Below are 14,609 nucleotides of genomic sequence, written 5' to 3' on the forward strand. Positions count from 1 at the left end.
CCCAATCACTTATGGATTGATAATTTATTAAATACAGTAAAAATGAATTACTAGGAAAAAATGAAGTAAAAATAAGACAAATATAAATACAAAACCCAATTTTTTATTATGGGATTCAACAGATATAATAGTTCTCTGCTAAGCTGTTATAAAGTTTTCTGAATATTTACTCTGTTTCTTTCCAATTTCATCATAAATCAGTAGTTCATAGAATGACATTGTGTAACACTAGTGTAGTGATTAAAGACACAGACTTTATGAACAGACATAAAGGTAAAAATTCCAGTTGTTAACTCTACAGAGTGATCTGTAAGCTACAGAGTAATCTGCCTGAGGAGTTTACTTAAACTCTCTGAACTTCAGTTTCCTCATCTGTGAAATGAGTTCTATGGACTGAATATTTGTGTCCACCCCCCTCTTGCAAATTCATAATGTTGACGCCTAATCCTCAATATCATGGTATTAGGAGGTGAGCATTTAAAGAGCGATTAGGTTATGAAGAACAGCCCTCATGAATGGGATTCGTGTCCTTATAAAAGAAACACCAGTGGCTGTCTTTCTGTCATGTGAGGTGACCCTGAGAAGTCAGCAGTCTATAATTTGTAAGAAGACCTCACCAGAACTTGACCATATTGGCATCCTGATCTTGAACTTCCCAGTCTTAAGAACTATGAGAGATAACTATTTTATTTTTTAAGCCATCCAGTCTATGGTATTTTGCTATAGCATCCTGAACGAACACAATGGGCATGAAAATAGTGCTTTATATTGTGATTATTAAATGGGGTAATAGATGGAGAACACTTAGAACATTGTAACTAAGCACTATTTAGATGCTTGTATTTGTTATCACTAGTATTGCTTTTATAAAAAGAAGTAGAGTTTAATGGCAAAAAAAAGCCAGTGATATTGCAATCAATCTTGAGATTCTCCTAGAATGTAGAAGTGGAAAAAAAAAAATCAGAAAACCTAAAGAATAAAGATATAAGATGCAAATTAAGAATTACTTTCTTAAGAAAGAAAACACAACAGTTAGAATAAGACCAATAATAAAAGATGTAACTGAAGAAAAGTTTTATAAGTTTAAAAAAACCCTGAGTATGGAAACACAATTAACATCCCTCTTACCAGGTAAAATAGATGAGAATACAACATATCTGAATTCAGGATAGCAATATTTTTTAAAATAATTTTGAATTACAAGAAGCTAGAAAAAAACTAGGCTTGAGGAAAAGGAAGAAATTTCAGTACAACAAGTTTTTTAAAAATTATGTTCCATTTCTGGAGCACCGGGGTGGCTCAGTGGGTTAAAGCCTCTGCCTTTGGCTCGGGTCATGATCTCAGGGTCTCGGGATCAAGCCCCTTATAGGGCTCTCTGCTCAGCAGGGAGCCTGCTTCCCTTCCTCTCTCTCTGCCTGCCTGCCTCTCTACCTACTGTGATCTCTGTCTGTCAAATAAATAAATTAAAAAAAAAATTATGTTCCGTTTCATTTTTTAAAAAGTGCTGTTTTTTCTTCTTTACCTGGTAAATTCAAGAATATAAATGGAGAACTATGTATTTGCAGAGAAAAGATTATGTGTCAAGAAATGTATACTCACCCATGTTAATTTGCATGTGTAATGTTAACGAAAATATATTCGCAGCTATGCACTAGGTCAGGAAAGTTACCATTCACATGACCCCTCTTGAATTACTTGGAAGTGGGCACTAACAAACTGAAAGATGATTAAGAAAAAATTAAATAATGAAATCATCCAAAAGAACTTGCCAACTTCCCTCTATTATTCCCTCTATCACTAAACACAACCCTTATTTCATGACAAATGTCCTCAAACGAGACAATGATGAGAAAGTAGAGAGGTGGATGCATCCTTTTACAATGGCTTCTGAATAAAACTTCAGAGCCAACTTCAGTATGAGTTACTATTCCTCATTATAGGAATCAGTCCATAATTTGACACAGAAAAAACCTTATGGAAAAGTCCCTCAGGTATAATGTATCTTCTCATCCAAAACCCCAGTTAAACATGATCACAGCTGTTCTAAAAAAAAAAGGCGGGGAAGGAAAAAATGAGAGACACCTATATACTAACATGGTAATTTTTTAATTAAACTTTACTTTGAGATAAATATAGATTTATATGAAGTTGCAAGATATAATGCAGAGATCCCATGTATTCTTTATGCTGTTTCTTCCAATAGTGAGGTCTTGCAAAATATAGTACAGTATTGTTACCAGAATATTAGAATTGATACAATCTACCAATCTTGAGCTTTCTCCAGTTTTACTTGTACTCATGTGTGTTGTGTGTGTATTTAGTTCTGTGCAATTTTAAGATCTGTAGCTGAATGTAGTCACTCAAGATATAGGGCAGGCAGTTCTATCATTATAAGGATTCCTTCCTATTGGCCTTTTATAACCACAACAACCATCCTATCACTAACCACTAATCTCTCACAATTACTAATCTGTTCTCTTTTCCTATAATTTTGTCATATAATAATGCAGCATGTAAATTGGGGGGTTGGCTTTTTTTGCTCAGCATAATTCTCTAGAGATTCATTTAAGTTGTGTGTATCCCTCTGTTTTTCCTTCAAATTACCAAGTAGTATCCATTCATCCATCATTGCAGTATCTCATAGTATGGGTGTACCACAGTTTAGCCATCCACCCACAGAAGGACATCTAGATTGCTTCCAGTTTGGGGTTGTTATGAATTAAGTTCTATAAACATTCACGAATGAATTTCTGTGTGAACATTCATTTTTCTAGGATAAGTGGCCAGAAGTACAGTAGTTGCATGTTTAATTTGTTAAGAAACTGCCATATTGTTTTCTCCAGCGGCTGTACCATTTTACATTTCTGTCATCAATGTGTGAATGATATCATTTCTCGGCTTTCTCGGCTTTTGGTACCATTTTTATTTTAGCCATTCTGTAGTCATAATTTACAGTTTTAATTTGCATTTCTCTGACTAATGATGGCAAACAATAAGCTGTTAAAGATCTTTTTTATGTGGTTGTTTGCTTCTGTATGTCCTTTGTGGTGAAATGTCTGTTCTTGTCTTTTGCCCACTTTCAAATTGGATCGTTTCTTTATTTTTTTCTTTTCTACTGATGAGTTTCAATTCCATTATGGTCGGAAGATATATATTCTGAATGATTTCAGTGTTTTCAGTTTGCTTTGAGATTTGTTTTATGCTCCACAATATAGTATTTATAGGTGATTTGTACATGGGTGCTTGGGAAAAATATGCATTCTGCTGTAGTAGGTAGAGTATTTTTAATATATATATAGGGTATTTTATATATATATATATATATATATATATATATATGTCATTTAACGTTCTTTTGGTTGATTATGTTGTTCAGACCTTCTGTGTCTTTGGTGATTTTCTTTCTAGTATTTTTATTTTTGTTTAGAGGGGGATATTGAAACACCCAACTGGAATGGTTACATGAATAGATTTTAATACAGTTTAGTTTTTTAATTGGTAACATATAAAAAGAAGCAAAGCACATAAAAAAGATGCAAAATTATATACAAAATATAATTTATTATGGTATGAAAATTATAGAAATTTGGAAAAACAAATTTTTTCACTGTTTTTTTTAAATTATTGAGGCACAGTCAACATACAATATTATATTAGTTTAGGTGACATAATGATTTCAGGTGATGATCTGGTATTTTTATCGTAAAATGATCACCACAGTAAGTCTAGTTAATATCCATCACCAGACATAGTAAAAAAAATTTTTTTCTTGTGATGACTTTTCAAATTTAATTTCTTCACAAATTTCATATATGCAATACAGTATTACTAACTATTTTCACTGTGGTGTCCATTATATCACCATGACTTATTTATTTTATAACTGGAAGTTTGTACCTTTTGATTCCCTTTACCCATTCTCCACTCCCTGCTTCCTGCGTCTAAAAATGTGATCCAAAGGGACACATGCACCCAAATGTTTATAAAAGCAATGTCCACAATAGCCAAACTATGGAAAGAACCTAGATATCTGTCAACAGATGAATGGATAAAGAAGAAGTGGTATATATATTCAATGGAATACTATGCAACCATCAAAAGAAATGAAATCTTGCCATTTGCAATGATGTTGATGGAACTAGAGGGTATTATACTGAGCGAAATAAGTCAATCGGAAAGACAATTATCATATGATCTCCCTGATATGAGGAATTTGAGAGGCTGAGTGGGTGGTTTGGGGGGTAGGGAAGGATAAAATGAAACAAGATGGGATCCGGAGGAAGATAAACCATAAGAGACTCTTAATCTCACAAAACAAGCTGAGGGTTGCTGGGTTGGTGGTGGTAGGGATAAGGTGGTTAGGTTATGGACATTGGGGAGGATATGTGCTTGGTGAGTGCTATGAAATGTGTAAGCCTGACGATTCACAGACTTCTACCCCTGGGGCAAATAATACAGTATATGTTAATAAAAATAATTAATAAAAAAAAGATTGATCATTTTCATTCTTTTCCTGGCCTTCAATCTTGTAGAAGTAGAGACTACTTCAGTTGTTAGAAGATCAGGCATTTATTCTTCACTTTCTCTCAGTGTTTGTGGAAAAAACCTTTAATATTATTAAGTCTAAAGGTCTGCTTCCTCTTGCCATGTAATATCTGAATGTCCTCATGGAGGTTATTCCTTGACTACTTTCTGAATGGCCCACCCATTCATCCCACCAAAAGTTTGCCTGAGAAAGGAGGCTTATCTGCTCCATCACATCAGAGAGGAATACAAGAAGAAATGACAAAATATGCACACAATACGTACCTTGTTTACATCTTTATTTGTGTAAGATTTTGTGAGTTCAGGAGGTTTGGCTATTTGAGACTTGAAAAAAGTATTGGTTTCATTTTGAAGATCAAGTTTATCAAGAAGGTCTAGAATTTTAATGACAATATACCAACAAATAAAACTACAAAATTTTTATTTGTTTTATTTTGTACTGATTTGGGTTTTATAAAGAGCTTTGCCGTTCACAAATCTTTTTTTCTGAATAATTGTCTATTTAGGTATTTCTGGGTCCTATAGGATCAGATTGATAGAAGAGGGGAGATTCTGATGCTGCGCCAAGCTACTGCCATGTTCAAACTACAGTGCCTTTTTTTTTTTTTTTTTACAGATTTTATTTGATTTATTTGAAAGCAAGAGAGCAGGAGCTTAGGGGAGGAGTAGAGGGAGAATGAGGGAGAAGCAGGATCCCCACTAAGCTGGAAGTCAGATGCAGGCTTGAGCCCAGGACCCTGGGATCATGACCTAAGCTGAGGTAGATGCTTAACTGACTGAGCCACCCAGGTACCCCTCTACAGTGCTTTCTTAAATTATATTTCAAGATCTTTTTACATTCTTGACATTTGTGAGGGTCAGACTCAGGAATAGTTACTAAATCAGTGTTAAATGTTTTGTCTCTTTTATTATCAATTAATCACTTTATAAAATACCCAAACTTAACAATGACTAAGGTCATCCACAAATAGTCTTTCCTTTTTTTCCTCAAAATAACTGAGAAAAGAGTTTTATAATATATACTCTGGGAATCCTTTTAAGAACATGAATAAAATTTGACTATTTTCTAAAGCATAATTTGAGAGGAAAGACCCTTATGTTTGATTATGTATATATAGTTGTTACAGGAAAGGAATAATAGCTTATATGCCTAAAGAGCTCTTAAATTAATAAGAGATTAGCATGTCAATGGAAATAGACAAGGAATAAAAAACAGGTCTTTACACAGAGCTACACCTAACCAAAATTCAATTTTAAAAGGTCTATCTAATGCAAATTAAAGTATAAAGGCGGTAAGTTTTGTCTGGCAATTAGTTTTAGATTCGATAAACATTTATTGACCAAATAAATGAGGCAACATTTTTCACCTATGAAATTGAAAAAGACTTTTAAATGATATGAATTCTCACAATTGACAGGATATCCAAGCAAAAGATAATATTATCAGGGAACTATCAATTCAAACTATGATATTAAACATCTAGATTCTAGATTTTATTTTATCTTACAGCTCTTGGATAAAATACATTTTAGAACAGAATATAGCCATTCTCAAATGCATTTCACTTTAAAAAATAATTGGTAAAAACGTTAATGTAAATGGCAAGCCAATCTCAATTTAATCTATGAAAGAAAAATTAGTTTAAACTATATAATTTAAATAGTGTTTAGAAAAAAATAAATGGTGTTTAGAAGACAAAAAAAATGTATTTTAAGGTATATATAAATAGGTATGAATTCCAAATATTATTGTCCCCAGTGAGAAAATTTTCTCCAATATATGTCAGATGGAGATAGAAAAGAGCAAAAAAGAGGTATTCTAAATAAGGTCATTTAACAGAAAGCAGGGTTTCATCTTCCCATCAGCCTTAATTCCAGGGCACAGTAGAAGACACTGAGGGGAAAAAAAAGTGTTGATGTACCCTTGTCATATTACTGAGACTTCTTAATGCTTGGGGTTCTCCTAAAAAATTAATTATTTTCTTCATCTACAGTTTATCTATGGTGCCCAGAAACCACTGACTTCCTGGAATTTTTATTAAGAATTCTACATTCTTGCCATGTTTTTCAGATACCGTGATCTCTGCCAATAAATTCTAATAAATTTTCACTTCTATTCTTTCAATAACATCTTAGAGAATATGATTCAGACTCAAATTAATCACCGATCATGTTAATGTTTCCTAGGAGTTTACTTCCGATACCCCTTATTATATTAAATCAAACTTGATAGTGTGCTAGATCATTGCTCAGCTGGGTTTTCATAAAAGCACTGGTATTTAATATGATTTATACCTGGTTTTCTGTTAATATCTTTGCTTATTGTATGCTTTATTTTTAAAACAGACATTCTTAGCAAATGGCACCCCCTTAAAATATATCATGCTTTTAAAATATTTTATAGGAACCATTTTACTGTAAAATGTGTTACTTATTTTATATGATAGTCCAATAACAGTGAACAGCAACAATTTATTTAATTTACAATCAAAATATTAATATTTAACTTGTAGTTTGGAAAAAGTATGCATACATGTACATGTTTTGCTAATATAAAAGCTAAATTACTTGGCAAAATTATTAGGAAATTTAAGGTATTTTTTTTTTTTTTTAAGCTTTGCAGCAAAGGGGCAGCTCTGGGAAAACCATTTGAAGCATCTGCTGAAGATATAGCAAGTGTGGCAAGTTTCATCGAGACAAAGCTTGTTACCTGCTATCTACGCATGAGGAAACCTGACCTTGCCCTGAATCATGCACACAGGTAAAATGAAGTATTAGTGACTGCAAGTAAATACTGTTTATGCAAGCGGAGGGCACTATGTGAGCTGGTACAATCAACTTCCATTTCATTTAAATTTAAAGGCAAAACAAAAAAAAAATTTCTTTATTACTTGATTTATGTTAAGCTAGACAATCATAGCACAAAGGGCATCTCAAAACCTAATAGAAGGAACAGACACATAAACAACTACTCATAATGCAGGGTAAAATAAAAAGGCAGAGAACTGAAGTAGCAAATTATTACAGCAAGAGAGGAGAGAGTGAATTAGGTAAGTAAGGGATGAGAAGGATTTCCAAAAATGCACAAGATATGGAGAATAGCAGAAGGAAATTTGGACTGTCAACCATAAGCAGAGACTTAATGTTCATGGCTTATTTGGCAATAGGATGGCTGATTCAAAGGATGCAATGCAAGAGTAGGTGTGAAAGTTGTCCAAAGATGCAAGACACTTATTGTCCTTAAGGATTTCTTTTTTCATATTTCTATCCTTCTTCAGAAGTCTGTATCATTATGTTACCTTGTGGCTTCCTAGAATCCCCAAGCTTGCCCAGGCCTCTTTTTCTTCCATAAACATATACCTCTCATATGTCCTGTTTCCTAAAGACCTTGCTCTTACCATGGATAATATTCAGCTTAACCTACAGCAAAAATAAACTGATTATGTTATGCCTTTCAAATAACTTTTCCTTAGAATTATAACGCCTCCTCCCCTTTCTGCCTAACTTTGAACAATTTACCTAGAACTTTTGGTTTTGTCTATGCTCTGATCTCAGACATCCTGTACTACTTTTGGATACAAATAAGAAACTAATATCAGCATGAAAACATAATGTTTGCCTTGTTAATAACAGCTATCAGTTATACTAAGACCCATCCTGTGAATGGGAGATCTGCAAACATGACAAACATCATTTACAGCTCCACATCCACGAGGATGTAAAAGATCTACCCAAGGTTCTTCACATTCATAAGGAGACCTTGAGTTTGTAGGTTTAAGCTTTCCATTAAGGATCCACAAACAAAATCACTTTTTGAAATTCATAAGATAATCTTCTTGAAAGAAGTTTTCCTCCTCTTTGATTTTATTATATTAGTCACCATACAGTACATCATTAGTTTTTGATGTAGTGTTCCATGATTCATTGTTTGCATATAACACCCAGTGCTCCATGCAATACGTGCCTTCCTTAAAAACTTATCACCATGCTCACCCATTCCCCCACACACCCTTCCCTTCTAAAAGTTTCTTTTCTGGAGTCCATAGTCTGTCATGGTTCATATCCTCCTATGATTCTCCCCCCACTTCATTTTCCTCTTCCTTTCCCTAATGTCCTCCATGCTATTCCTTATGTTCCACAAATAAGTGAGACCATATGATAATTGTCTTTCTCTGCTTGACCTATTTCACTTAGCATCATCTCCTCCAGTTCCATCCATGTTGATGCAAATGTTAGGTATTCATCCTTTCTGATGGCTGAGGGCTCTCTCTCTTCACAGATCACATGATACTTGATGTGGAAAACCCAAAAGACTCCACCCCCAAATTACTAGAACTCATACAGCAATTCAGTAATGTAGTAGGATACAAAATGCATGCATAGAAATCAGTTGCTTTCCTATACACTAACAATGTAACTGTAGAAAGAGAAATTAAGGAATCAGTTATATTTACAATAGCACCAAAAACCTTTAGGTACCTTGGAATAAACCGAACAAAAGAGGTAAATAATCTATACTCAAGGAACTACAGAACACTCATGAAAGAAAAGGAATTGAAGAAGACACAAAAAGATGGAAAAGCATTCCATGCTCATGGATTGGAAGAATAAATATTGTTAAAATGTCTATGCTGCCCAGAGCAATCTATACCTTTAATGCCACCCCAATCAAAATACCAATGGCATTTTTCAAAGTGCTAGAACAAACAATCCTAAAATTTGTATGGAACCAGAAAAGACCCCAAATCACCAAGGATATGCTGAAAGAGAAAAAACTGGGGGAATCACGTTGCCTGATTTCAAGCTATATTACAAAGCTGTAATTACCAAGACAGCATGGTACTGGCACAAAAACAGACACACAGATGAATGGATCAGAAATGAGAGCTCAGATATGGACCCCCAGCTCTATGGTCAATTAATCTTCAACAAATTAGGAAAAAATATCCAGTGGAAAAAAGACAGTCTCTTCAATAAATGGTGCTGGGAAAATTGGACAGTTAATATACAGAAGAATGAAATTCAACAATTCTCTTATACCATGCACAAAGATAAATTTTAAATAGATGAAAGACCTTAATGTGAGACAGGAATCCATCAAGCAGTAACCTCTTTGACATCAGCCACAGCAATTTCTTTAAAGACATGTCTCCAAAGGCAAGGGAAACAAAAGTGAAAATGAACTTTAGGGACTTCATCAAGATAAAAGCTTCTGCAAAGCAAAGGAAACAGTCAACAAAACAAAAGTCAAACCATGGAGAAGATATTTGCAAATAACAATAGGATAATGGGCTGTCACCCAAGATCTATAAAGAACTTCTCAAACTCAACACCCAAAAAACAAATAATCAAGTCAAAAAATGGGCAGAAGACATGAACAGACACTTCTCCAAAGAAGACATACAAATGGCTAACAGACACTGAAAAAATGTTCAACATCATTAGCCATTAGGGAAATTCAAATCGGAAATTTTCCTGCTAAGTAAACTACATAACCTAAAGACAGAGTCTCTTTTACACACACACACACACACACACACACACACACACACACACGCACACACAAATCATCCCTATACTTTTTGGAAACATTTGATGTGGGTATAGTTTTGAAACCTGATATCAGGACATACAGTCTGTCCAACAATTTGTTGTATTTCCACTTGAAAGAACCAATATTGGAAATGTAACGTATATTTCCATATGTCAGAATATTGGAATATCTGGGCTACTTGCGTGACTTGTGATCACAAAGGGTAAAATATTTGAAATTGGAACTGATCCAGAAAATTTATAGGCCTATGTAAACAATAATAAGTTGAGATGCACTGAAAGTAATTATTTATCACCTTCTCCATGATTTTCACTGCACATAAAAAGGGTCACCAACATGGCCTACATATTAAGGAAAATATCTCCTGGATATCAGAATGGTTTGATGAATTTTTAAGTCATATTTAGTAATTAAAAAATTCCAAATGATATGGTCATCTCAAAACTTAATTCAGTGTTATAAAAATAAGTAATGAACATTAGTAAAAATTCCACTGCAATCCAAAGATAAGAAACAATAAAATGCTACAGGTCAACAGGTTCATGATTTAGATTTAGCAACTTTTGTTTCAAAACTAAGAGCACTTTTTCAATACTTGAAAATTGATGAGAAGAGGACATATAATGGTGAAGAGTAAAATGATCTTAAATATTACACTTGGATGAAGTTTCATCTTTTTTTTCTATTGTAAAATAACTTGCTTCTGTTTCTAAGTTGAACATTAAGTAAGAAATGCAAATCAATAGAGGTTAAACAGTCAATTCATACAATTAATAATGCGCCAAGTGAAATAAATCATTTTCTTGGGCTTGTCATCCTGCAGAATTGTGGAAGTCAGTGCATAGGATTCTAATATTAAAGTGTTTTCAAGGATCTTGGATTTTAAAACAGTCTGATATATAATCAATAAATATATTTCTCAAAATAAATTACTCAGAATTCTCAATCTATAAATAGCTTATAAGCATTAGTTATACAGTGAATGCAGAATTTTGCTTTTGTATTATTACCACTTTGTAATGGTTGTTACTAATCATGAATCAAAATTAAAATATTCCTTTTTTGCATTTATTTGCATTTGCTAAGCATTCTTTCTTTAATTTTATGTAAATGTGAGGTCTGTTGCATATCTTTAGGAGATTTGTTAGCACAAAAATTAGCTTAAAAATCATCTGTAGTTTTGCTTCTGATAAAAATAAGTGCATATTGTTATGTCATGTACAAGACTACAAGAACCATAACTTTATGGTTCTAAGTTCAACAAAGATACATTTTGAAATTAATCAGATGTGTATTGTTATTTAAAATATGATAAATGAGATAAAGGCTCTAGAAACAATTATTAAAGATTGTTTTTCCTAATAACATGTCCAAAGTGGCTGATATGCATATCATGCTTTGTTTTGCCTTTTTTTTTTTTTTTACTTCAACCAAAAGCTATGCCTAGAGTCACCAAACACATCAACTCTTGCTTACCTCATCAGACTAGTGCCATTGTTTATCAGGAAGTGTGGTTTTTTTTTAAGATTTTATATATTTTACAGGTAGAGATTACAAGTAGACAGGCAGGCAGAGAAAGAGAGAGAGGTGGAAGCAGGCTCCCTGCTGGGCAGAGAGCCCAATGCGGGGCTTGATCCCAGGACCCTTAGGATCATGACCTGAGCTGAAGGCAGAGGCTACCTACTGAGCCACCCAGGCGCCCCAATCAGGAAGTGTTTTGAATATTCCTAAGATTGATTTCTAATTACTGCTATCTTATCAAGAATAGAAATCGTGCTATAACTCTTTTTCTATCTTATATTTATATTTTGATATATATAATTGTAAAGATTTTAATGGTGTATATCACTTTTTTTTGCATGTTTCTCATCTGTAGATTCTTGTTTTTCTTGCAGCATTTTGATGCCACAAGGCAGAAGGCAAAATAACAAATATGTAGAAAAGATCCTATTTTCAAAATTGTTTTGTAATCTTCATTCTTTCATTCATTCAACAAATATTTATTGAATGCCTACCAAAACCCTATGCTGTGCAGTGGAGAAGCAGTTGTAAACAGGAAATATATTTATACACATTAGGAGAAATGTCAAATTGTAAAAAAACAAATACATATAAATAAATACATGAGAAAAAAGAATGTGATAAATGCTATGAAGAAAATAAATATAATTTCATGTTGCAGAGGCAATATAGTATATTGAATCAGAGCAGAGTCTGGAATCTGACTATCTAGGCTTAAATTCTGACTCCCCCACTCATTAGTTAGCCTGAGTTTAATTCTCTATAGTACTGGGTATAATTATAGTACCTACATCACAAATACTATTTCACAAGGTTTTGTGAAAATTAAATCTAAACCCATGAATTTTTAATTCTACCTATGACAGAGTTACTGGCATTGGACCTGTCTTTCTACTGTAAACAAATAAAACTGGACAAAATATATGAGGCAACTCTTCAGGAATTGGACAATGGTCACGGCAGGACTGTGATCCTTGAGAGAGGGAAATACACATGGTTTGCCCCAAATTTTATCAGTTTTTGCTAGGAAAATAATTTCCTACCATAATTCAGGGAGATAGATATCAAGTTAAACTGCAATCTCACTGACCTGAGGAGGCAGAGATTAAAATACTATGCTGAAAAATAAGCTGTAATTTATAGGGTAAGTGGCCACAAAAGAGGTAGCTGTATGAGGGGATGGGGGCCAGAAATCTGCATGAGGATTTATTATAGATTCTTAGCCAATGTGAGGAGTGAGACTCCATGTAGCAGAGATTGCCTGCTACAGGCATAATAGCTAAATGAAAATATGAGAGACCCTGCAGTGATGGTATGTTTTGGAGTGACAGTGTGAAAAGACCTCACTGAATACCTCAGGCATTCAGTTGAGACCTCAGAAAGACTATGCTTTAAGAGTAAGGACCATGACCTCTAGAAAGGGCTACACATTAGGATTAAGCCAAAAGAGGTCTGCCCTAACGAAGACTAGAGCCAAGCATGACAGGAACAAGAGTATGAAGAGTATACACTATTTAACTGCTTGGTGGGGAAAACAAACGACAACAACAAAATCAACACGTTTACAGAGATGATGTCATAATCCTGATTCCTTACAAAGTTTTAACTGAAATGTCTGGCAGAAAATTAAAAATTAATATACATGCAGAGAAATAGGTATGTAAGACTCATACTTAAGAAAATAAACAAGTCATAGAAACAGACTCCAAGGTGCCCCATATGTTGGTATTGGTAGAGAAAGATTTTCAAGAAGCTATGACCTATTTTTCGTCCAAGGCCCTTGAGATAAAGATCATAATAATGACTGAAGAGATGAGACTCTCAACAGAAAAACAGAAACTAAGAACCAAATGGAGATTTTAGCATACATTAATAAAATACCTGACATTTTGAAATGTACTGATTGACCTTAGCATTAGTTTGGATACTGCTAAAGACTGAAGACAAATTTACAGAAATTACCCGGTATGAAGAATGGAAAGAAGAGAGATTTTAAAAAATTAACCATTGCTTCAGTGACCTGTTCTCAGGGACAGTAGCAGGAAATCTAGCATACATGTAACTGAAGTCTCAAAAGGAAAAGAAAGAGAGAATAGGACATCAAAATATTTACTGAAAATTTTCCAAATTTGATTAAAAAACAGGGATATCCAGTCAGCCCCAACTAGGGTAAAAATAAAAAGAACTACATCTAAGAACATAATAATCAAACTCTTGAAAACCCAACATGGAGAGAAATATTAAGGGCAGTCAAAGGAAAACAATACATTACATAAAAGGAGCAATGATATAAGTAACAGGTGACTTTTAATCAGAAATAAAGGAGGTTGATGTGCCCAAGTAGATCAGTTGATTAAGTGTCTGCCTTCAGCTCAGGTCATAATCTCAGGGTCCTGGAATCAAACCCTGGTTGCTCTCTCTGTTCAATGGGGAGCCTGCTTCTCATTCCCCCTCTGACCCTCCCCTTGCTTGTGCTCTCTCTCTATCTCCATCTCTCTCTCTCTCAAATAAATAAATGAAATCTTTAAAAAAAGAAAAATAATGGAGGCCAAAATACAGTGGGATAATTTTAAACTGATGGAAGATAAATTATAAAAAGATTACATATTTTTGATGTGAATTATTGGACGGCAATATCACAAGTCCTGTGGGAGAGAGCACAAATGGAATTTTACAACTAATATTTTTACATGAGATAGTACAATATTAACTCTAAATAGTCTATGTTAAATTAAGGATGCATATTATAATTTTTAGAGTAAACCTTAAAAGATAGAAAAGTACAGCTAGAAAGTCAAGAGTGAACTTAAAATTATATACTAAAGATATACTTAACTAAAAATAAGTCAGGAAGGTGAGAGTAACAAAAAATGAATGAAACACTGGAAGATAATTACAAGATGTTAGAGTTGAACCAAACTATAGTTACATTAAATGTACATTGACTAAACATTCTAATTAAAAGGCGGATATTGCCAATCTGGATTAA

The 14,609-nt window shown here is 33.6% G+C and overlaps 1 protein-coding gene across 1 annotated transcript in view; it reads left to right on the plus strand.

Annotated features, from left to right (window-relative positions):
- Positions 1–14,609, plus strand: part of SPATA16 (spermatogenesis associated 16) — a 236,938-nt gene that overhangs the window by 56,956 nt on the left and 165,373 nt on the right. The window contains exon 3 of the mRNA XM_046002990.1: positions 7,161–7,306. Within this exon, the coding sequence (XP_045858946.1) occupies positions 7,161–7,306 (146 nt within the window). The remainder of the gene's footprint in view (positions 1–7,160; positions 7,307–14,609) is intronic.

This window comes from Meles meles, chromosome 4, assembly GCF_922984935.1.
Source record: "Meles meles chromosome 4, mMelMel3.1 paternal haplotype, whole genome shotgun sequence".
Lineage (NCBI taxonomy): Eukaryota > Metazoa > Chordata > Mammalia > Carnivora > Mustelidae > Meles > Meles meles.